At 44.3% G+C, this 25996-nt stretch overlaps 1 protein-coding gene across 2 annotated transcripts in view; it reads left to right on the plus strand.

The window, feature by feature from the left end:
• BGN (biglycan) overlaps positions 1 to 25277 on the plus strand; it is a 67200-nt gene extending 41923 nt beyond the window's left edge. For both annotated transcript variants that reach the window (XM_081318819.1, XM_081318820.1), the window contains exons 3-8: positions 11017 to 11129; positions 12692 to 12905; positions 16134 to 16244; positions 17200 to 17293; positions 21906 to 22044; positions 25048 to 25277. In XM_081318819.1, the coding sequence (XP_081174945.1) occupies positions 11017 to 11129; positions 12692 to 12905; positions 16134 to 16244; positions 17200 to 17293; positions 21906 to 22044; positions 25048 to 25245 (869 nt within the window). In that variant the 3' untranslated portion in view covers positions 25246 to 25277. The remainder of the gene's footprint in view (positions 1 to 11016; positions 11130 to 12691; positions 12906 to 16133; positions 16245 to 17199; positions 17294 to 21905; positions 22045 to 25047) is intronic.
• The last annotated feature ends 719 nt before the right edge of the window (positions 25278 to 25996 follow it).

The raw sequence follows: 25996 nt of genomic DNA on the forward strand, positions 1-25996 counted from the left end.
CTTCCCATGACAGCTACCATTCTGGCTTCCTTTTCCTTGCCCCCACTCTGTCTGTCAAATAAGCTTCTGAGTGTAAACAAAGACCTCTTGGGCAGACTCTAAATGCAGCTGAAGAACAGAAGAGGAAACTAGCTATGTGATTTATCCATTGTGCTAAACCACATTGTAAATTACAGTTGATTGGGTTCACACCAAAGTAGAATGTCTCTTTTTTTTTTACTAGATGAGCTATATCAACAAATCAACCCATGATAATCAATAAGATGTTTACAAATTGTGGTCAGAGCATATCTTTATTAGGAACCAGTATTTTCTAGCCTGCAAAGAAGGACATGCTATAAGACATCCTTGTTATTTATTTCACAGCTGTTATTATTAGCATTTGTGCTAAATAATGTTCCGAATATATAAGACATATGGCTTATATGTACAAAGAGAGATAAAGTTCTTTCCCAAACTCTTCCCAACAAGTAAAATATAATAAATGGTGCATCTACACAAGTAAAACCACTCTCAGACTAAGAAAAAGCACTACAATAAAATCAGAATCGAGCTGGCAGATTTATTCAAACCTTAAGCAGTGATAGAAAGATTAAAAATAAGAAAGACAGATTAGAAATAATCTGTTGCCTTGAAAATAAAATTAAAATAAAGTATAAGGTTAACTAGCTAAGATCTAGTTAACTAGTTGCCTCTTTGGCAACAGCCTAAAAGTGAACATTGTTGCAGTGTATGCCTCCCAGCATACACAAAGGACAGCACAGCAGGAGGCTGATGGTGCAGATCAGCAGAGGGGCTGAGTGATGACTGCTCACTCAGGATAAGCCTAATGACTTAAGCTGTTGACAGCCCCAGGCATGGTCAGCCTGGTGGGAAGCCAGGATCTACACCCATTGTCACCTGCACTGGCAGAAAGCCCAGGTTTGAACTGATTGGATGCCATCCACCTGGGCAGGTACAAATAGACGCCAGGCTTCCCTGTTTCCCCAGTTCATTCTGTTCAGAATAAACTCATCTCTACCCCAGCTCTGTGTCCGTCTCTATGTGAAGCACGCGACTTTACACTGGTGACGAGGATGGGATCCTGCTCCGGAAAACGCTAGCCGCGGACGAAACCCCATCAGCAGCTCAGGACCTGACGCAGGACGACCCCGACCGAGGTAATGGCACAACTGGGACAATACCCCATCTTCAACAGGAACCGCCCTGAGGAGTGGGAGGCGTTCGTAGGTCAGCTCGAGTGCTACCTACGGGCGAATGGGGTCAAGGACGACCGACAGAGAGTGGCGGCGCTACTCTGCAGCTGTGGCATGGAGACGTACCAGCTGGCGGTCGGTCTGTGCGCGCCCGACAACATTCACGCCGTCGGATACAGCAAACTGATATCTAAGCTAACGGAACACTTTAAGCCCGAAACATCAGAGATAGCTTGGCGGTACCGTTTTGAGAAACGGGACCAGCGTCCAGGCGAGACCGCGAAGCAGTACATGGCTGCCCTGCGACAAGCGGCGAGACTCTGCAACTTCGACAACCTCGAAGTCCGTCTGCGGGATTGGATCGTCTGCGGGCTAAGGGACCGGAAAATGCAGCAGAAGATGTTTGCCAAGCAGAAGCTGACCCTTCGGGACGTCCAGGAGAAGTTCCTAGCCTTGGGACGTAGCGGAGGAGTCTGACGCAAGGGAGAACGGGGCCATCCATCAGCTGTCCAGCCACGACGATGCAGAAGGGGGAGACTTCGAGGTGGACGCCATCCACCGCCAGCAGCGATCAACCACCTATTCCCGGGACCGCGTGAAGGAGCAGCGCCCAGCGACGGCCGAGCAGCGGTACCAGGAGTGCGGATGCGGAACAAGCGGCCCCTGGTCTACCCAGTTCTCCGGCTGCAGCACCCATCGCTCCCGATCTACCCAGCAGTGCGGTGGCGGCCCCAGGTCTACCCAGCCCGGCTCACTTGGACAACACCGGTCTCCCCCGTGCATCGGCTGTGGAGCAGGGAACTCCAACCGGTCTACCCGTTGCACCAGCTGCGGAGGACAGCACCCCCGGTCTACCTGCCGTTTCAAATCGGCGAAGTGCAGAGCGTGCGGGAAGACCGGCCACATCGCGGCGGTCTGTCGGAGCCGGCCAAGGGACAGTCTGCACGAGGTGGAGGCGGATTTCCGGCTGGCCACAGGTACAGGGGAGCGGCCGCCGAGGTTTACGGTTAGCCACACAGCGGGACGGTCGGCTGTTTGCGAAACCGGGGGACACCCACCCCTTATTCCAAAAATCAAACTGAGGGTTAAAATTCAAGGGGTCCCCTGCGTAATGGAACTTGACTCTGGGTCAGCCGTATCCATTATCTCCGCGTGGACTTTCAGAGAGATCTGCAAGCGGAGCAGCCAGCGGGTTCCCCTGAGGCCATCCAAACTGACCCTCTCAGACTTCCAGAACTCTCCGATTAAAGTCAGGGGGGAGGCATCGGTGACGGTCCACTACAAAGGGTTTAAGGGGAAGTTGAGCGTGCTGGTCATTGAAGGGCAGCGGACCAGCCTTGTGGGGCTAGGATGGTTCAGGGCATTGGGCATTGGGATCACCGGGATCCACCAAACGCAGAGCCACACCTCCCTGGAGGGCATCTGCAGGGAGTTCGCGGATGTCTTCGACGAACGGTTGGGGAAGTACACCGGGCCCCTGATTTCTTTTAAATTAATCCCCCTAGTCCCACCGGTCAGGATGAAGGCGAGGAGAGTTCCCTTTGCGCTCAAGCATAAGATTGAGCAGGAATTGGATAAGTTAGTGGAACAGGGGGTGCTGACGCCAGTAGATGGGGCGGACTGGGAGACCCCCATAGTTACCCCATTAAAGGCAAATGGGGACATTAGAATCTGCGCAGATTATAAGGGGACAATTAACCGGGCGTTAAGTGCGCATTCGTACCCGGTTCCCACCGTAAGCAGCATCCTGGCATCCCTGCAAGGTGGGGCAGTATTTGCGAAGTTAGATCTTGCCCAGGCTTATCAGCAGCTGCCGGTAGACCCCGAGGCAGCAAGGGCCCAGACCATCATCACCCACAAAGGGGCGTTCCAGGTAAACCGACTGCAATTCGGGGTGAACGTAGCTCCGGGGATTTTCCAGGAAGTCATGGAAAAAACGCTAAAGGGGATCCCCGGGGTTTGCCCGTATTTTGACGACGTCCTTATAGCGGCCAGCTCAGAGGATGTCCTGGCATCACGGCTAAGAGCGGTACTCGGTCGTTTTAGGGATGTGGGTCTAAGACTGAAAAGGGACAAGTGTAAAATTGGGGTTACGGAGATGGAGTTTCTGGGATTCAGGATAGACGTGCAGGGCATCCACCCGTCAGCCTCCAAGGTGAGGGCTATCAAGGAAGCCCCAATTCCCCAAAACAAAGCGGAGCTGCAAGCGTTCCTTGGTCTCTTAAATTTTTATCATACATTCCTGCCGCACAAGGGGACCATTGCGGAGCCCTTGCACAGGCTTCTGGACAAACAAACACCCTGGGACTGGACTGCAACACACACAAGCGCGTTCAGGACCCTTAAGAACATGCTAGCCGGGGACGCAACGGTCACTCACTTCAGGGAGGACCAGCCCATCTGCCTAGCGTGCGGTGCATCCCCTTATGGGATAGGGGCAGTCCTCAGCCACTTAAGGGAGGACGGCTCGCAGGCTCCCATAGCATACTATTCCCGGACCCTGTCAGCAGCGGAGAGAAACTACGTGCAGATAGATAAGGAGGCGCTGGCAGTGGTCGCGGGGGTAAAAAAGTTCCACGACTACCTGTACGGGAGGGAGTTCCTCATTTACACGGATCACAAGCCCCTGCTGGGATTATTCACCACGGAGAAGCAAACGCCACAGATCCTTTCACCAAGGATGCTCCGTTGGTCCATTTTTCTTTCAGCATACTCCTGTAAGATAATCCATAGACCAGGAAAGGAAATGGGACACGCCGACGGACTCAGCAGACTTCCCCTAAGGGAGGCTGGACCGGATCCCGCTCCTGCTAATCAGATATTAGCAATACAGGAGCTGGCTGAGTGCCCATTAGACGCTAGCAACATAGCAGCCGAAATTCCCAGGGATAAGATTCTTAGCAGAATTCAGTCCTGGGTTAGCAGCGGGTGGCAGGACAAGTCACCGGGACCAGAGTTCACAGCATTTTTTACGAGGAGGCACGAGCTTTCAACGCATAAAGGCTGCCTGCTGTGGGGGAGCAGGGTCATCATCCCCACAAAACTTCGGGAGAAAGTCCTTCAGTCCCTTCACGAGGGTCACCCGGGAGTGGTAAGGATGAAGGCTCTGGCCAGGAGTTACCTGTGGTGGCCTGGGTTGGATAAAGAGATAGAGGGGTTGGTAGCAGGATGTTACACATGCCAAAGGTCTCGCCCAGAGCAGGCACACGCTCCAGTCCACAAGTGGGAACAAACTCACACCCCCTGGTCCAGGGTCCATATAGATTATGCGGGGCCATTTCAGGGACACACCTTCTTAGTCATCGTGGATAGTCACTCCAAGTGGTTAGAGGTGGTACCTGTGTCCAACATAACATCAGCGGGCACAATACAGGCACTAAGGGGAGTGTTTGCCACACATGGGCTACCAGATGTAGTAGTATCTGATAACGGAGCGCAATTTACCTCCTCGGATTTCCAAGTGTTCCTGAGGACCTTGGGGATTAGGCATGCCACTTCAGCGCCCTTTCACCCTGCCAGTAACGGGTTGGCAGAGAGGTTTGTGCGAACTACCAAGGATGCACTCAAACGAATAGTACAAGGGGACTGGAAACAGAGACTGGCCACATTCCTCCTCCATCAACACGCAACACCCTGCACAGCCACAGGAAAGAGCCCAGCGGAGCTCAGGTGGGGCAGACGCCTCATAACTACGTTAGACAGACTCCACCCAGACAGGGTATCAGCAGACACAGAACCCCCAACCCTCAAAACCAATTTCAACATAGGGGAGCAGATCTGGGCCAGAAATTACAGCACAGGCCATCCATGGGTGCCAGGTGAAGTGGTGGAACGGACAGGCCCCCTCTCCTACAGAGTAAGGGTGGAGGGGGGACTCCTGTGGAGGAGACACTTAGATCAACTAAGGAAGAGAGCCCCTGAGAGGACGGGTGGAGAATCAATGGAAACAGCAAGGGAGGAGGCAGAGCAAACACAAACACACACAGCCACAGTCACAGTCACCCAGAAGAACAGCAGGAAGGGTTTTGGGGCATCCATCTGCCTGGCAGGGAGCTGACAAGGAAAGTAGGCAAGAGCCTGAGGGCAGCAGGTCACAAAGAGCCAACACAGAAACACATGCACACACACAAATCAGACCAACACATCCAGACCAAGGAACAGGAAGCAGAACCGAAACCACTACAGAGCCAAGCCTGAGAAGATCAAACAGGACACACAGAGCCCCCAGCTACCTCAGTGATTATGTTCGCTCTTAAGCCTGGGGGGAGGAGGAATCTGGAGGGTTAAATGTAAAAATTGTAAATAAGCTGTATATAGTTAAGAAGGAATGACAGAGGATCATCCTCACTATGGGGGAAGGGGTGCAGTGTATGCCTCCCAGCATACACAAAGGACAGCACAGCAGGAGGCTGATGGTGCAGATCAGCAGAGGGGCTGGACAGCTCCGGGCGATGACTGCTCACTCAGGATAAGCCTAATGACTTAAGCTGTTGACAGCCCCAGGCATGGTCAGCCTGGTGGGAAGCCAGGATCTACACCCATTGTCACCTGCACTGGCAGAAAGCCCAGGTTTGAACTGATTGGATGCCATCCACCTGGGCAGGTACAAATAGACACCAGGCTTCCCTGTTTCCCCAGTTCGTTCTGTTCAGAATAAACTCATCTCTACCCCAGCTCTGTGTCCGTCTCTATGTGAAGCACGCGACTTTACAATTGTTCTTTCCAAAGTAAGATTTGCTGAAATGAAAGGGATAGTTTTACAAGAATTCCAGGAACTATAATATTTTAGAAACAATCTCTGCATTTGTTAGGGTGGAGATTTTGGGTTTCTGCTGATAAGGAGAAGCATCACAGCTGATTGTTAACATTACGGTCTCCAGAACTGTCTTTACAATCTGGAAACTATCTCTTATATTTAAACTTTAAAGAAGATGAACCTAAGATTAATTTATTAATGTAGTTGCAAAATGGAACAAGGAGGCACTTGAGCATCACTTCTCTGTACCTGCTCAAAGTTGCATTTCACATTCAAAGATATTTCTGTGAAATACATGGCAGACTTTACTGAAGTCTCAAATTATTTGTTCCACTGATTTCATTTCACCATAGTTGGTCTTCCCTTACAGCAGACATGTCAAACACAAGGCCCGGGGGCCGGATCCGGCCCGCAAAGAGGTTTCATGTGGCCCACGAAGCCATCCTGTAAACAGTGAAGGAATGGCCGCCACTGCCTTGGCCCTGGGCCAGAGATCCTCCTTCTGCCAGAGACCCTCATATCTGTCCCACTCCTGCCCAGGCTCCCATAGGCACCCTTGATGCAAACCATGTAGAGCTGGCCACGCCCAGCCAGTAGGCCATAAGCACTCTAGCCACGCCCAGCCAGTAGGCCACGCCCACCCTGGCCATACCCACCCGCCCCCCTGAGGGCAACCGCAATGCTGATGTGGCCCTCAATGAAATTGAGTTTGACACCCCTCCCTTACAGGGAATACAGACCTTGCCTTGGCAACAGAAAAAAGTTTGGGATGAGGGTGGAATTAAAGCTGTCCTGATGCTCTTTATTTTCCACTTGTGTTTCTCAGCTGAACAGGTGTTTTGCAGGTGTAAAAAGTGCAAGATTGTATAAATCCGTGGTGGCGAACCTATGGCACAGGGGCCACAGGTGGCACGCAGAGCCCTCTCTGTGGGCACCCGCGCCATCACCCCAGTCCTAGGCCTTCAGCTGGGTTTTATAAAACCTTTTCGCTTTAGGCCTTGTGTGCAAGAAAAAAAAAGGTTCAATCAATCAATCAATTTCAACTTCTTGCGGGGGAAAAAAAAAGTTCTCGCAAAGTTGGAATTGATTGGTTGAACTTTTTAGTCCCACCCAGTCTGCCGTTACCACTGCAGCCACGCCCACCAATTGGCCACACCCACCCAAAGGGCCATGCCCATCTGTGACTGCTATTGAAACACTAGGAGAGAGAGAGAGAGAGAGACTGTCTTTTTTAAAAACCAAAAACAAAAAAAACTTTATTCAATTTTTTAAATTAAAGAGATGGAAACTAACAAAAACTAATAATTATGATAGAATGTCCTGCAAGAGACTCCTTTTCCTTCTCATACCCTAATAAATCAGGGGGGAATCTGCCTGAGCCGCTTCCTAATGTTATCTTATTGTTCTGGATTTTAGCCCGTTTCCAAGGTTAGAACAATGTGCATATATGTATCTAGGTACATACATGTGTATGTATCTCCTTTAGCAATGATAGCCAAATTTCAGGGTTACGTGATTTTTAGTTTCATTGTTAACTAAAGCTCCCTCCGCCCCCGCCCCCAACAAAACCCTTTAACTAGAGCCTTGGTTGAAATATATGCACTTTTTTTTTTTAAAAAAAGCAAAGGATTTGGAGTCCAGAAATTTGTTTTCATGGGCAGAACTTAATGGAGCTGACAGTTCTGTCTCTTAATTCCAATCTATTGATTTTGTTGCTGCTACAGTCAAATAGTAGGGACTCAGATTTTCTTATTACAGCTCACCCAGAGATTTATCAAGAAATCCAGATTCAGTCATATCTGTGCTATTCAGATTGTGCAGAGGGCCACACTGATTCCAAAGCATTTACCGGTAATCCTTGATGTACAAACGTAAATCGAGCCTGGAGTTACAGATGTATGTTGAGTATCATTAAGGCAATCATTAAGAGGACCACGAGGTGACCATGACTGAATTTTCAACCTTTTTGCAGGGGTTGTTAAGCGAATGCCTTGATGATTAAATGAACCCATTTTCTTCAATCTGTGGGGGAGGGGGGGCGTTTGCCAGAAACTGGATGTAAATGCCAGAAACAGGCAAAAAAACACTAAAAATTGCAGCAATGTGACTGTGGGATGCTGCAAACCGCCATAAATGGAAGCTAGTTGGCAAGTGCCCAAAATGTGATCACATGATGACAGGGTGTGTGGCCATTGGAACTCCAGAAGTGGGATGCAAGAAGCTCTGGGGGGATGTGTCTATTGTAACTTTGAATGTTCACTAAGTGAGGACTACCTGTATAATCTAATACAAATTACAGAGGAGGACGTGTGAGGGTCATATTAGGGATAGCCAAGTCACCAGACTCAGAATGTGAAGCAATTTTTCCCATCCCTAGATTGAGATATAGCCAGAATTACCCAAGAAAATTACTTAAACAAGGTTTTCAGACAATAAATGTGAGGGAACATCTTTATTTTAATGTTAACCTTTCAATGACTTTTGTGTGTAATGCGCAGCTATATCTGAATGCATTATTTCGACACAGTTCTATCTTCTTGTATAAGAAGAAGAGGGTGCCTAGGAATGAAATTCTGATTGACAGATTATCTGTGTATTTGTGAAACTCACAAAGGCTTCAGAGCAGGTAATTTACTTTTTTGAAAACCTCTATTTTGCTTCCAGTTTTTTGAAACAGTCATTTGCAGTAGTTTATTCATTCTTCATTGAGCCAGCCCATTAATGGCCTTGTTTGAAGTGGTCAAGGTAAAATAAAATAAAATACAAGTCTTCACTATTGATAATTCTGAGCTGTGCAACAGGATTTCTTCATGGTGTCGCGAGTTAGGCCATTTTAATCACTGTAAATTAATAGTTAAGACTTAGAGAATAAATTAGAGACAGACAAGCAGACATTCAACAGATGCAGTTTTTTCAAGAATTTAATGTTCATTGCAGACAAGGCATCTCCAATGCAGTTGATAAAGAAAACATGAGATCTTTACCACATACTTTTAACACAGCAGCAACAATTCTGTGAATATTTTTCAGGCATGTGTAGAAGCAGTATTTATTCCTCATCCCTCTTGTAGCCTTGAATAAAAGCTTGCTTCTGGCACATTAATCATGTATGAGCCACATCAGATTTACGAAGTGTGACTTAGCATTGTGTGACTATAAACAGGGTAAATAGATGAATGCAATATGTGGGCAGAGTCACAGCGAATCCACATTAGGATATTGTGACTGTAATACCGGTAGCAACCCATTATACAGCATAGTTTATTGTGATCTAGAACTCAGATCAGAATAAGACTGTTGTGCCAAGGCTCAGGACTGTATTTCACTGAGCTAATGAAGAAGTGACTCAGCTGCCAATATTGTTTCACCCACGTAGAGAGAAGAATTCCTTGGAATGCTGACATGTTTTTGTTTTAATCAGAACCAAGGCACAGCTTGTCAGTGCAGATCATAAGATTTTTTTGGGAGGGAGGGAGGGAGGGAGGGAGGAGGAGGAGGAGGAGGAGGAGGAGGAGGAGGAAGGACAGACAGTTATGGAAAAGCTCATGGGATATTGTACATGTGGAGCTCCGGATCATAATCTGAGTTGGGAAAAAGCGAGAGGATGCTTCTGCATGGATTCATTTCCCATCTCCAATTGCTGCAAAATATTTCAATGCTGGCCATGCAAACATGTTCATTCCTGCTCAAAATGCTGAGATCAGAGCTCTCACCAGTTGAGCACTGCAGGAGACCCAGAACTGGCATTCCGCCAGTGGCCCATTTTCTGAGCAAAATAACTCCCGAAGCAACACACTTTTTTTTTGTTCTGTTCTAGACAGAAAGAGGACAATCAAATTGCTGAAGGCATTTCTGTTTCATCTACACCGGTTCTGGCTGGTGGTGGCAGTGTCCCTCCAAACTCTCAATTGGAGCTCTGCCCCCTCCCTCCCATCAGTTTTTTTCCACGTGATCCATTTTTGGCTGCAGAGAGCAAGGCAGGAACATGATGTTTTTTGCATGCAAGGCATTCGCCCTCTGCCCTTGAGCTATATACCATCCTTAAATACGCAGTTCCTCTGTAAAATGACAATTCAGGGGAGCCCAACTCTTGAAAGTCCCCAGGCCATCACTGTTCTTGAGGAAACAGCAAATCTTGAAAAGGCGGCTTATGATTTCCTATGGTTCAGTGGCTTAAGTACAATAGCATCAGCCAGGTACAACTGAGCAACAGTACTTGGTGGATTGCATGCACTCTGCATATTGATGCAGAGCTAACTGTAAGGCAGTGTGATACTCTAAAAGGTGGAGCTTTTAATCTCCATGCTCTCTTTCTTGTGGACATTTGCAACCATCAAGTTGTGAAAGTGATGTTGCTGTGCTGGACTGTCTCACGTCATTGGTTGACAGATGTGTGGAAAACCCAAACATTGCTGCTTTATGTCATACATTGTGAGTTAGCAAGAAACAATTGCAAAGGTAGCAAAGAAACTGGAAAGCATACTGGACCGCAAGCGCTGCCCCTTTTCGGTTCTCCTGGCCATTCATGATATTCTCTCTCTCTCTCTCTCTCTCTCTCTCTCTCTCTCTCTCTCTCTCTCTCTCTCTCTCTCTCTCTCTCTCTCTCTCTCTCTCTCTCTCTCTCACACACACACACACACACACACACAGACCATCATTGATTATGCTTCATGGTAAGGGAGAAGAGGGAAAAGCGGGTGGAATACTTGTTGCTAATTTATTTATAGGGCTTGCAAGGTTTTTAAAATTCACTGACAAATTGTAAAACAAGAGCTTGAATATTTTTCCTCCTTGCTTGGGTAGATTAAACTTATTAATGTGGGCTGTGACTAATGTGTGGGGCTGAACAGCCAAGCGAGGGCTCCAGAGCCTTAATTTCAGCAGGTGCTAAATTCATCCTCTTCTCTGGGATTCACAGTACAGGGCCCCGTCCACCTTGGCTTCCCAGCCTTGTCTAGCTGATCCTGTTTCAGCCTGGCCAGGTCTGTCTGCCCTGGATATCCCTTCATCTGTCTGTGTAGCCGATCCTGACTTTTCTGACTTGTCTGTTTCTGTTTTTTCCAGGTCTGAAGCAAGTGCCTAAGGAAATCTCACCAGACACCACATTACTAGATCTGCAAAACAACCACATTACGGAGCTGCGCAAAGATGACTTTAAAGGGCTCTTTCGCCTCTATGTATGTACTGCCAAAGACCCCCTCCCCATTTCTAATGGATATCAGTAGGACAGGAGAACCTAGCTGGGTGCACTCTGAATATACAGTAGCTTCTTTCAGGTGTAGCACTAAAATCTATTTATTCTGCCAGGACTGGATCCTGGAACACTGAACATCTCAAAATGAATGGCCTTCACTACTTGCAACCTCCACTTCTCTCAAACACCTGGGATTATGCTTCCTGGAAACCTTGAGCCACTAGCGGTATTCTATATCATGATACTCTGCTAAAAGATTTCTGCAAGTCTCACTTCATTCCTTAATTTTTTTTTCCAGTGCAAACAATTGCATCTATCTTGTCTACAGCATTGCTCCTTTCTTTATATGATTACCATCTGCAAGCAGACTTGGGAAGTATGCAGATATCTTATTTGTACCAATGGGAATCTGGTACCGTATTTTCCGGCGTATAAGACGACCCGGCGTATAAGATGACCCCCGACTTTTAAGAAGATTTTCAAGGTTTTCATCTTATACGCCGGAAAATACTTACATGCCCTGCCCTCCCTGTCCGTCGCAGAGGAGGCGAAGGCCCGACTGGCCCCGCCGGCCCTCCCGCTGCTCCTGCGCTTCTGCTGGCCCCCGAGGCGCAGCGTTTCCCAGGCGGCAGGCAGCGCCGGAGGGCAGCCACCACCCCGCCACGGCCGGCGCCCCTCCTGCTTCCCCCCCAGGCCTTGAACTTCTCCCATTGGGCGCAGGGCGGGGCAGCTCCACCCACAGCCTCATTTTTAGAACTCGTGCCGCTTCCCTCTCACTGTCAGCCGAGGCGTGCTCGGCCCGGGCTCCCGGTCCCTCTTCCCGGCCGGCTTCCCGCCCTGCCCCTCATGGAGCTGGACTGGGCGTGCAGCCTCTCGGTGTGGCTGCTTTTCCTGGGCAGCCTGGCGGTGAGGCTCCTGCGCTCGGACCTGTTGGTGAGCTGGCGGCTGCTGCTGTGCGTGGGGCTGCTGGCCGTCCTGCAGGCGCTGGGCCAGGCCGTCCTGCCGCTGCCCCTCAGCGCCACGCTCACTGTGGCTGCCTGCTGGCTCGTCTCAGCCAGCACCGCCCGGCGGAAGCGCATCCCCACAGGGGGGAGAGCGGTGCTGGTGACAGGTGAGTCCGGCGGGTGCGAGGCCCTCCCCTTGGGCCAAGAGCCGACGGGCAGCACCGCCTTCGCGTGGGGAGAGCCGCCCGACGCTCCCGCCCAGCCGTGTCCCAGAGCCACGCTGGAGATAGCTCGGTTGCGCGGGGCGGCCCGGCTTTGCAAGAACGGGGACGCTCGACTGATTTGTTTTTTTTTCCGGCGTATAAGACGACCCGGCGTATAAGACGACCCCCCAACTTTTGAGAAGATTTTCATGGGTTAAAAAGTCATCTTATACGCCGGAAAATACGGTATCTAATTTTTCTGCAGGACTTCCTCACAGATTTCTCTAGCTGCAAAAATGGGTTGCCAGGATAATAATGGATTCCACCTTCTTACATCTATGTCAGCACATGCTTAAATGTTGCTCACATGTCATCTCTGTCTATGACTCTACCCACAGGCTTTGGTACTGGTGAACAATAAGATCTCCAAGATCCATCCAAAGGCTTTTAGCCCTCTGATTAAGCTGCAGAAACTCTACATCTCCAAGAACAACTTGGTGGAGATTCCTCCTAACCTGCCCAACTCCTTGGTGGAACTCCGGATCCATGAGAACAAAATCAAGAAGATCCCAAAAGCTGTCTTCAATGGGCTCCACAACATGAATTGCATTGGTGAGGCATCACCACCTTTCCCCACTTTTCTTTCTTAAAGGCCCACTTTATATTTGCTCCTTTTCTTTAGAAACGTAGACACAGACCCCGATGAATGGTTCTCTAGAATGAAGAAAATTGCATCCAATATTGTGTGACATGTTGGTTGGTCCATTAAAAAAAAAATATGGTTAATATCAAGCAACACTAGACTAAAAGGCCACTGCAGCTCCCAATGTTACCCATTGTTTTCAAAATGCAAATATACATTAACAGTCAATTTATATTCTGACTTTATTTGCCTTCCTGGCATACATTTTCATAACCATCTTCCCCTGCATAAATTTATAGCATGCATAGAGTGATATGCACAATACAGTTGATGAGAGAGAGAGAAAAAGCATAGAATGAACATTAACAAATCATAGTCAATTGGCTAAATTTGCATAGAGGTCCTTTTCCATTGTTGATGTGAACATATGAGCAAATTTTTAAAAAAAATCAAAAATAGAGGGCTCAAAAAACCATTTTTTCACCTTTCCAATATCTAGTTTATTCCTCCCAAATTGCTGGCTTGCAAATGTAGAGTTCCTACATTTGCAAGCCATCAATTTGGGAGGAATAAACTAGATATTGGCTTCAGATGAAGTTTGAAAGTGTTCATTTCTGGTTTACTTACTTACTTAGGAACAAAGCATGAGCAAAAGAACTGGGAATCTGCGTATACTTTTCTTCTTAACTGTGTTCATTATGTTTAAGAATAGATTAAAGCACAATCCACTGAAAGTTGAGCATTTCACTTTAGAATGTCAAATACATTCACAAAATTATTCTACTGCCTCCTGAAAGGACTTACATAGGCCTGGATCAGCTTTGGAAAACTTCTAAGATTTTAGAATATGTTAAGCTGAGGAGTTCTCCCCACCTCCCCCATATTTGACTCATTCAAAATACGATGCCATAATCAACAATATCCATTGTCTCTTTCAAAATTCCATCAACATTTTTAGGGCCTTTCCCTGTGACTGAGTTTATTTGTTATCTACTCATCTGCACCCCCAGTAAATGTCTGTTCCCACCTCATCTTCTAATCCCTATCCTGCATCTATTGTGTTGGCTCCAAGTCTGCTCCAAATGGTAATGCCCTAAATATACACATTGATCAAACCCTTCAGCACTCTGTCAATAGGCAGGGAAAACATCTGTCAGACTCAGCATGGGAGCAGGTGTGAGATAGGTATGAATTCAGGGGTCTATTAGGCATGTTAGACTACTTTGTGTACCCCTTCTTCCATGTCGCTTTCAGGTGTAAACTCCAGCTGAATTACAGATTTAAAAAACCAAATAAGAATCACAAAGGGAAGCAAATAACGTTTAGCATTTCCTGGGAGAATGGAGCACCATTGCAGCACTGCATGAATCTAGGAAGGCTATAACAATAGAGAAAATTCTTAGAATAATATCAGATGAACAGTCTACCCATACAGTGCAAATCTGCTGAATTACCTACACAGTCATGGTCTCTACACTCTCCACAACCATCAGACTCCAGGGCCCAAACTCAGGTGAAGCTAGTTAGACATTTGACACAGCACAGCTAGCTTAATAACTTTATATACTGGGATGAAGACACCTTAAACAGTTGACTGTCCTCTGTAAAGATAGGAAATAGACATCAATTCTTATCAATCCCAATGGTTTAATTCCTACATTTCTCCCTTTCCCCTTGTGTGTATGGAGATTGTCAGTCATCCAGGTCATGATTGTCCCAAAGTTGCTTTTCAAAAGGCAACTGGATTTTCTTGATTTTTCCCCTCTTGAAAACGTTTTGCTTCTCATTCAATAAACATTTTTAGAACTACCATATTTCCCTGAAAATAAGACCAGGTCTTATATTATTTTTTGTTCCAAAAGACACATTAGGGCTTATTTTCTGGTTAGGTCTTATTTCCAGGGAAATACGGCACTAGATGCGTCTGTCTGGCTGACGATCTTAACTGGGGCTTATTTTTGGGGTGGGGCTTATATTATGAGTGTCCTGAAAAATCATACTAGGGCTTATTTTCCAGTTGGGTCTTATTTTCGGGGAAATACGGCATTCTCAAATATTTTGCTTTGTGCTTCTCAATTTTAGAAGCCAATAGATGACTATTGGCTTTTGATATAATTGACATTTCTTTCCTGAGAAACTCTAGTCCCCAATGTAACTCCCACATCATATTTGCTTTCAAAAGTAATATGGTCTCCCCTATAGATCAGGATCAATCATAGTTAACCAGAAGGATATATGTCCATGTAGTTTTCATTGAGATAATAATTAAAATAACTTTGTCCTGTTCTTTAGGGAGCACATAGGCAAATGGTGGCAGAAAAGGGAGACCGGGGACTTGAAAAGAGGGGAAAATCCTACATAAACCCAACTGGAACTTCTGTGCTCATTCTCACTACTAGTGAACTGACTTTGACTCCAATATTAAGAGTGAAGTACAATGGATGATATACATCTTGAGTCTGTAGTTGGACAGAATCAGAGTAACAGGGGAAACACTATTTTAAAATCAATCCTGCTAAGGACAGTTTAAGACTGCCCTGCCTCACTCAGGGGCCGGGGTGAAAAAATATAGCAATATTAGCAGGACAAGGGGAGAAATGGCATTTATCAAAAATAATTGTATCATAGTCAAAAGCATCTGATGACCCTGCCTTTATTGCAACTGCAAGACCACTAGGAGAAAAATGCCCAAATTGCTCCACCAATAAATTTGTTTAAAAATGCAAATGATTCAAATTGATTTGAAGCATACAGTAGAATCACATATACATACCTTATTCTGTTAACATCACCTTGCATTTAATAAACATTTCTTTTCCATAAGCTTTGAGGGTGGAACTGCGTGTTTCAGGCAAGCAAGTACAATTTGCCTCTTCCAAGAGGAAAAAAAAATGGGTTCAAGAAAGGGAAATTTGGAGTTGAGTTGGAGGAGGGTGGGAGGAGATGGGCCTTACTAATCCATAATCAAATAGAAACAGATGTACATTTGGCTCCTAAAGATTGATCACGATGTGCAGTATCCCTCTTACCACGTTTGTAGCCCTTTGCATTCATTCTTCCTGTACCTTAGAGAGAGAAGGAGGACACATACATAATTTTTTAAAGATATGCCATAAGTTGCAGAAGAGGGCTTGTGTGAATCTGGATCTGATAAAGCTGAACACTATTGTTCTATATGAAACTACTTCTTTTTGCAGAAATGGGTGGGAATCCTCTGGAGAACAGTGGATTTGAACCTGGTGCCTTTGATGGCCTAAAATTGAACTACCTGAGGATCTCAGAAGCAAAGCTCACTGGTGTACCCAAAGGTGATAACTTCTCCATATTCTTTCTTCTCCATATCTACCTCTTAATAAAACCCAGGGCTAGGGCTTCTCTCAGCTTTTAATCCCAAAGGTAGTGCAGAACTATTTTGCTTTTTTCAAAGAATACTGAGAGGTACCATCTGAATTCAGGGACACAGCAGTAACGCAGGAAGGAGACCGTATTTTTTTAAAAAAATAAGACACAGAGTTCTTTTTTTTCCCTTATTCTTCCCCTAGAACTCTTGTCTTTTCTTCCCAAAATACATCTTCCTTTTTCCTGCGAGGATTCTATTTTTCCCCCCAGTTCCCCAATTTCAGATCATATGGGATGGGGAGAGTTTTATATTAGTTGATATAGGATGGGAAGTATTTAATATTAGACAACTGAGAGACAAAACCTGCAATTTCCTGGAAATCATACACAACTCGACTATGGGGTATTGATGAGCCATCATAAGTAGTGGAGGTGACACATTGAATGGCATAGTAGCCATTGTCCTGATGAAGTTTTACAAGAAGTCCCATCTTCTCTGTTGCTTTCCATTGGGAGCAAAACTTTTTCATATATGCTAAATAGAAATGGAATTCTTCTCCTGTTGAGGAAAATTTCTCCTTTTCTGTAAGCCAGTACAAATGTTGTGACCTCAGAGCATTTCAGAATGCATTACTGCTACTGTCTGTCCTATTTTGTTCTGTTTGCAGTATCATTCTCAGTTCAAAACATTCACGGCAGGGTTCATTCAACAAAACAAGCTTATTTGGTTAGTGATGATTCAATGCTATACATGAACTCAGGCCATTGAGTTAAGCCAGGGAACTATAAAAGTTGGCTAACCATTGTTAGTGCATTGTGCAATTAGAGCTTCTCTCTTCTTATAGTTGCTTTATCTATTTTGAAGCACTCTGGAATGCTGTGGATTTTAGAAAGACTAATATTTTCCTACTCTTCTTCAACCAGACCTCCCTGAAACCTTAACTGAGCTACATCTGGACCACAACAAGATCCAGGCAATTGAATTAGAGGATCTGATCCGCTACTCCAAAATCTACAGGTAATAGGAGAGTCATTCTTGAAGAGCTTGCCAGGATTGTGCAGATGAAATCTGGGGCAAAAGTAGGAAGGTCACTAATCGCCAGATGTTACAGAGCAACCTCTCTCACCATTGGCTGCACTATCTGCAGCTTTTATGAGTCGGAACATCTGAAGAACCACAAATTAGGGTATGACTGAGATACAGTACAAGGCAGTTAATTTCAAATGAGAAATGAAAATAAGCTTGAGTATTTTTTAAAAAAAGGAAATTATCCTACCTCAAGTCTGTCCACAACTCCTCATTGCACATTCTAAACAAGGAAGCCAAAGCAGTTCCTTGCTTCAAAGTTAGCTGCACAGGGAGGAAAAAAAGAGGGGGGGGGGAATACAATAGTGGGAAGGAAATCTGTGTTTTATCAAGTTAGCAAAAATGTGTTTAGAAAATAGGAAATGTTCATAGTGAATATATAGTAAGAGTTATTTTTTAAACATGGAAGCAATGTTCCTTTTTCACTGGTCATCCTCATGATACTTTTGATACAAGTTTTAGTTTCCCTAGAGATGCAATTATGGTTCACTTTTTAGCATGATGTAAAAATAATACTTTGTCTCTGCCCTTGAACCTTCTTTCCATTTTTCCTTTTCCTCTGGCCTTGTAATTCCAAGGTCTTTTCAGGGAATCACTTCACGTTGTCCACAAAAGTTGTAAGGCCATACAGTATATGGAGTTAGAAGGACCAAGGGAGGAGGTCCATTGAGTTTTAATTTTTGTGCACATATAGCAAAGTTGTTCCATCTCTTCCATAACTTGGTAGCTGACAGAATGTTCCTATCTTGGAGGTTTCTGCCTAGATGTCCCCCCCCCCATCCCCATGCTGGGGACAATCTGCCCAGGTGCCAAATATGGGGCCAAAGTCAACTTCCATCCTCCTAATTAAAACATACTACAAATTATAGCTAAAACTGAGGGTTTTAGAATAGATCTTCAAGAAGCATGTGTTTAAAGCCCAGATTATCTATAAGGAAAAAAAACAGTAAGTGCAAAGAGAAAACATATGTACAGTATTCAAAACACAAAAATAGAGCAGCTGGTGCCCAAAAGATACAACCAACCATTCACTCCCTTGTTCCCGACTTGCAATCCCTACAGTTGGGCAATCAATTCTGCTTCAGCATTTAAGAGGTGCATTTCTTTAAAAAAAGTTTCACCAGATAAGAAAGGAGAAGAAGGGGAAGAGAGAGGAGAGGAGAGGAGTTCTGGTAAAACCAAGGAGAACCCCCACTAACTACCTGGGTAGGCAGAACTAGGTATTGATTCATTCCACTTCTCTTCTTTATAAACCTACACCTGTAACATCAGTCATCTCCTACCAGTGTCAGGGAGATCTGGACTGCCTCCCTCTCATTTTCCTCTCTTTTTTTGCCACAAAAGCACTCCTTCAGAATCTTTAACTGGCTAAAATGTTAAAATGTCTGGGGGTTTAAAATATCCACCCAGCTCAGCTGTGGTCTCCCTAGCAACAAGCTCCTGAGAAACTTCAACTGCTGTTCCCCCCCCCCCACCTTCCCACAGGCTGCAGGTGAAAGCATTTTCAAACTTGCTCAGTGATTAGTCAGGATGCTGCTCATGACCTTGCTCCTCCAAGCTAGAGAAGAACTGCGACTGTATGAGGTCATCATAAGTAATCTTCCATGGTTCAGACTAGCAGAAGGCATTCCAAGCATGAAATGGGAGGTAGAAATATGCAGCCGTAGAGCCTACTATAGCACAGCATGCTCAATATGGTGTATAATTAAGTGTGACCACGTGCAATTGTGCCAGCTGGTTCCTTTCCTTCCCCCCCCCCCATCATGGATGACTTCAAACAGCCATCACCAAGCCGTTTTAAGTTATTGAGTGGTCTCTATATCACATCTAAAACGATCAACGAACAAAGATGGTGGCTGTGTGAATGTGATAAACAAATTGAACAGGCAGCCTCAAGTCACAGAATGATAAAATATTTGTTTCTCACCATATTTTATTATAGAGTATAATTTCAAAGAATTTTAAGCAGTTTTTAGTCAGATTGAGAAGACAGGCCTGGAAAATCAACTGGCAAAAATTCAGTTTTCTAAATTTTTCAATTGTTTTCTGTTAACCTGACAAAGGAAATGACTTAGTAACTAAAGGAGAATCGCTCTTGGAAATGAAGTCATTAAGTTGGCCAGTGAGGCGAATTTTAGCTTATCCCCCAATTCACAAATTTATATTTGGAGAACTAATGTTGTTCTAAATAATGTAACATTAATACAATAAAGTCAGTGCTTCATCTGAGAAAGATGGGGGAAAAAAGGAGGTGGAATTTTTATTATACTCTGTATGAGCTTCACACATATTTAAACTAGGCCTAAATATGGTCTCACCGTTTTAAGTTCAATATATATTTGAGCCACTAGAGGGGGAAAGAGCTATATTTGTTAGCAACTTTTTAACGGGTGTTCTAATTCCTTTCCTTGAAACATTTTGATCTGAAGAGACAAACTTGATCAGGAAAATCTTTTCTAAGAATTTGCTTTCCCTGTCTCCCAAGAGGCCATTCTTTTCATCACTTCTATTGTATAAAAATCAGACAAAGCCCAAAAGATTAAGGTTCTTGATTCAGGATCGAATCCCTCCACTTTTGATTTTTATGCATTCATTTTGGGCTGATTTGGATGCAATGAAAGGAGAAGAAAGAATTTTCTGAGTTTTTTTTAAAAATGTTAATAGCAGCTTAGCAGCTTGACTGCAATGCTAGAAAAAGGATTTTCATTTTTCCCTTTGGGTTGTTCTGCATATTGAATCACTACTCAAAGTTGTTACTGCCCCATAAGAGTAAACTCAGTGCCCATTGGAGGCCCACATATTTTACTGCATGGGGCAGTCCTAACCTTCAATGAGATACAGTTAAGAGAACAGCACAGGGACAGGATTTTATCCTCTGCTTTCCATTTGTCACGTTGCATTTGTGCTCCTCCTTGGGGACCAGCTCCTAATGTTTGTCAATATGTTGGATGAAGAAATTCAAGCGGAAGCCATACTCAGGAAGTCTGGCAGTTTTTCCAAGCAGGGAAGTCACTTATCTCAACGCTGGCCTTATTTCACACAAAGCTGCACACAGAGCACTAATACCCCTGCAGCCCACCTTTCAGACACGCAACTCTTGTAAACCCCGTGTGTATTCTGAGGTGGTGGTACAGCACTATTTTTTTCAACTCAGCAACTTTAAGATGTGTGGACTTCAACTCCCAGAAATCCCAGCCTGCATTCCCTAGCCAGAAAAAAAACACACACTGTGGTACAATAAAAAGGAAGCTTCTGTTGCGTTCACTTCTGTTTAAATAGGCTCCAAATAGCATCGCCATCCAGACTCTAGAAATGTGGACTTTTATATCTTACACTAAACAGCAGCCGAAATCCTTCTGCCATCTCCTTCTCACCTTTTCCTTATTGGTCCACTTATCCAATCCATAGTTGCAGTTGGTGTGGTGCACCCAGACATCTGCTGGCTGCATGAAGGAATGAGGTAGCTGACTGGAGAGAATCAGACAGAAGATGGCAGCGTAATCATACATTTGTTTCCTGCTTCATTTGGAAATTGAAATATCTGTACCCAAATGCCCAGACTGATAGGCCCAGTCTGATTGGTCTTTGTTTTCTCATTCGTCACCATCTTCATCTGTCATCTATAATATTTAACTATATTGCCTGAGCTTTGATGTGCAATCTGTAATACAGACAGACACATCTTTGATGGGTTAGCTACAAAAAAGCAACCAGGACCAAAAGAAATGTGGTCTTCATATTTTAATTTACCTTGGCCCACAGAGCTGAAAGGATGGACTTTATCGAAGGACTTGGGACTTGCTCCTGTCCAAAAACTTGATGCTGTTTATAAGGTGGAAACTGAATTCACACATAACCCTAAATTAGTAGGAGCCAGGGTGGTGCAGTGGTGAAGATGCTAAGACTAGGGCAGTTTCAATTCTGTAACTCAGTTAGAGAAACTACTTGAGTGATTTTGGGTCTGTCTCCTAGCTTTCCCTTCCCCAAACTTTATTAGGGGAAATATTAGAGTGCTGTATACAGGTACTCCTGGACTTACAACAATTTGTTTAGTGATCATTCAAAGTTACAATGGCACTGAAAAAAAAAGTGACTTACAACTAGTTTTCACGCCTACGACTGTTGCAGCATCCCCTTGCTCATGTGATCAAAATTCGGATGCTTGGCAACTGACATGTTTTTTGACAGTTGCACTGTCCTGGGTCATGTGATTACTATTTGTAATCTTCCCATCATCGGAATTCCATCTAAAATTTTGTAATCAAGAAAGGGCAACTGCAACAAAGATTCCATAGCTGAAGGAAGGAAAAGTAAGAAAACTTTTTAGTCTTCCATTTCATGGCTTGTCCTCACCTCTGCAATTTTAGACTTCCAGTAATTTAAGAAAGAATTTTGGGGCAGAGTGGGGGGGGGCAAGGAAAAAGACCTCATTGGCAGAGTGAATGCAAGGAAGTGAGGGCTGATCTTCTTCTGCATTGTAAAGTACACACACTAAATCACACTAAATCTGCACTTACTTTATATCCCCTTTCTCTCCTCATAGATTGGGCCTTGGACACAACAATATTCGCATGGTTGAGAATGGCAGTCTTGCTTTCCTGCCTATCTTACGTGAGTTGCACTTGGATAACAACAAGCTCTCAAGAGTCCCCCCAGGATTGCCTGATCTCAAGTTTCTGCAGGTAACCAATAAGATGTAGTTCTGTGGTGAGAAAAGTAAGGTCCTGCACTTAGGCAGGAAAAACCAAACCCACAGATACAAAACAGACAGTGCCTGGCTCAGCAGTAGTCGTTGTGAGAGGGGTCTACGTACTCTGCTTAACCATGAGCCAGCAGTGTGCTGCAACTGCCAAAAAAGCCAATACAGTCCTAGGCTGCATCAACACAGGGCTAACATCAAGTTAATGAGAAGTGATAGTACCACTCTTTATAGTACTAGTAAGGCCACACTTGGAATACTGTGTCTGCTTCTGGTCACCATCATACAAAAAAGATGCTGAGATCGACCTAGAAAGAATCAGATAGAAGAACAACAAGCAAGATAAGGGGTCTAGAAGCTAGGGCTAGGCTATATGATGAAGAGTTCAGGGAACTAGGTACGTTTAGCCTAATGAAGGGAAGGCTTAGAGGTGACATGATAGCCATCTTTTAATACTTGAACTGCTGTCAGAGGGAAGAGGGGGTCAATTTATTCTCCAAAGCACATAAGGGCAGGACAAGAAGCAATGGATGGAAGATCATCAGAGGAACATCCAGCCTGGAACTAAGGAGAAGTTTCCTGACAGTAAGAACAATTAGTCAATGGAATGGCTTGCCTCCTGAAGTTGTGGATACTCTATCACTGGAAATTTTCAAGAAAAGATTAGACAACCATTTGTTCGGGATGGAATAAGGACTCCTGCCTTGGGTGTGGGGTTGGACGAGAAGACTTCCCAGATCCCTTCCAGCCCTATGATCCTATGACCCTATGATCTAGGTTTCAGGGAGGGCATGGAATCTAGGAGATCATACTTCAAACTTCAACAATGAGCAACCTTAGAAAATTGATTGGGATGATATGACCCATAGATATCTAGAACTCTCTCTTCTTGATTCTGTTTTGAAATACCTACAGAAAACATTCAAATGGCACAAGACATTGCCATCCTTTACCAATCCACATATTGCCTTTTTGGTTCCAAACTGTCTTTCATGTCCTTTTCCATAGTGAATCTGGCTCTGTTGCACTGCAAATCCAGAACTATGATTCTGCAACCCAGCAAACTGATTTTGCAAATTCTCTCTATTTATCTGTATTCTGTAGTTTCATGAGTATCTTGTGCTATTGTAATAATCATGGTTATTTGCATGGAGTTTTTAAATGTACCAGACAACCCATAACCTTTGGGTCATCTTTTCAAAGATCCTTATCCTTATCACTCAATACCTTCAACAGTGGCAGAGCTTCTAATGTACTTGAAAAGTTCTTAATAATTCAGGAAGATATTCAGAGATGTATCTATCTTGAAAGTAGTCCATGTTGAACTATATAGTGCAGTCAAACATCAGGAGTTCACCACAAGAAATGTTTTATGACATTTTGTATAGACATAAAATGCTTTATGATAATTTTTATCACAATTTTTTTAAAAAAAATTGACAAATTTCAATTCCATAAGAGTCATGGGTCCCAGATTTTGGATGTATTCTGTAAAGTAGTCCATTTGAGGTTGCTTGGTTCCAAAACTTTTGCCCTATAATGCACCATTTTGTCAAGGTAAAGGTTACAGATCTGAGAGCTTTAGATATAGTTATCGTGGTAGGAAAAATGGATATTGCACAATTTACAAAACTCAGTTAACAATACAAATAACGGCAAAGCTGGAAATTGTTGTGTCCTTGGAAGGACACTGTGTTGAAATCAATAGAGCTTATTTCTCGTTGCTGTAAAACCTTTATATGAATTCATGATCTTTAGACATTCAACCTTCCTATGGCAACCTGAATCAATTGAATCTCCCTCCCTTTCTCCTCCATCCAAAACCATCCCCTACCACATTCCCAAAAAATTCCAATTGTTGCTAAAACAAATTTTGTTAAATATGTATACAAAAGGACCCAGTGACTTAACTGGGATTCTGGGTTTTTTTGTTCTTCATTTTGGCTTCCTAATACCATTGTTGGGAAAATAATTTGTCTGAAACAGCTTTCCCTAGCATGGTGCCTTCCAGCTGTATTAGGACTATAGCCCCCATCATTCCCAGCCAATATGGCCATCGGTTGCTTTAATAGGCCAGTGCTTTAGGTAACAAATAAGCTGAGCTGAGATTTTATATATATATATGTAAGATGTTTTACAAAAGAATGTCACTCTCAAGAATAATAGATTCCATGCGGTGTCTGCAGCCATTTTGTTAGCTTCAAGGTATCGCAAATTAAAATGAATATGATCTGAGGGAAAGATATGTATGTTTCTTCTTGCTTATGCTCTTCCTGTTCTTACAACTTACAGAAATGTTATTTCCCATTGTCTCATTATGGGGAGAGGCAAGGTTTTAAACAGGAGTCTGTCTGTTTCCTCAAAATCTCAATCTTGCCTTAATTTCTTAGGCTTCTGGGATTTCATCAATTGTTACTCATGGACCACCAAGTGTATCTAAATGGGAAACCTAAACACTGGATCCAGTTTTAGCATATAGATATAGGACTTTACATTGAAAATTGTTAAGAGCTGAACTGTTGTACAGACAACTTACAACCATTCATTTAGCGACTGTTTGAAGTTACAATGACCCTGAAAAAAATTACTTATGAAAGGTCCTCACACTTATGACTGTTGCAGCATCCACATGGTCACATGATCAAATGTGAGTACTTGGCAGCCATCAAGTATTTATGATGGTTGCAGTGTCCTGGAATCACGTGATTGCCATTTCGACCTTCCCATCTCGCTTCCAAATCAATGGGGCAACTTAATGACTATGTGACTCACTTAACCACTGCAGTGATTCACTTAACAACCATAGCAAAAAGATAATAAAATCAGCCACAGCTCATTTAACCACCTTGCTTAGCAATAGAAACTCTGGTTCCAGTTGTGGTTGTAAAGTTGTGGACTACCTGTGTTCAAGACAAATGTCTCCATTGATGAAGGTAAGTCCAGTTGATCCTCCACTTCTAACCTGTTCTTATGTCTTCTTCTACAGGTGGTGTACTTGCATTCCAACAACATTACTCATGTTGGCGTTAACGATTTCTGCCCTGTGGGCTTTGGGGTAAAGCGTGCCTCGTACCATGGAATCAGCCTTTTTGGCAACCCTGTGCCTTACTGGGAAGTTCAACCAGCTACTTTCCGCTGTGCCACTGACCGCCTGGCTATCCAGTTTGGCAACTACAAAAAATAAAGAATAAACGAGGGAGGGAGGGTTGGGTATAGAGGGACAAGGTAAACCCAATGGGGAAAGGAGGGGGTGGGAGTAGGGAGGGGGATGTGAATAAGGCAACAGTGAAACGAAGCCCATTCTGGAGAAGTAGGAATCACCAGTAAGGTCATGCTAACAAAAAAGTCGAGAATTGTTGGCTTCTACGAGCCAGCCAATATCCGGGATAGAGCAAGGGATGGGAAGGAAGTTCATACAGCAAAGGGAAGAGAAATAGATGAAGATCTTACAATATGGTCCATTTAATTAGCCTACATTACTCCTGCATTTGAAATCAGCTCTTTATGATCTGCAAACAAGCACTTGTCTTTCTAGTTCCAACCGGTTTGATGCTACTGCTGGCTTGTCTGGGGCAGAACAGGGTGGGGGTGGTTGGGAATTGAAGGGATTCTGGGCTATAGTTTTGTTTGCATGAGCAAGTCCGCTCTATCAGACCTGCTACAATGATATATTGTTGATTTGTGATTGACTTATGTGCCCCCTGAATTTAGCAGCTTGCAGTATGGATGTCATTTTCTGACCGCAACCTTCATATGTTATAGAACCAATGAATTCTGTTTCTGCATTTCTTTAACTTGCAAAATCAGCCTCTGTATATCTTTTTTTTTTTAAAAAAAGAGGAAGGCACCTCTATATAATGTACATCAATCTTATACCAATTAAACTACCATAGCTCCTGCCAAAGTATCCTAGGAATAGTTTGGTGAGCTGGCTG

This window comes from Vipera berus, assembly GCF_964194415.1.
Source record: "Vipera berus genome assembly, chromosome: 2".
Taxonomy (NCBI): domain Eukaryota; kingdom Metazoa; phylum Chordata; class Lepidosauria; order Squamata; family Viperidae; genus Vipera; species Vipera berus.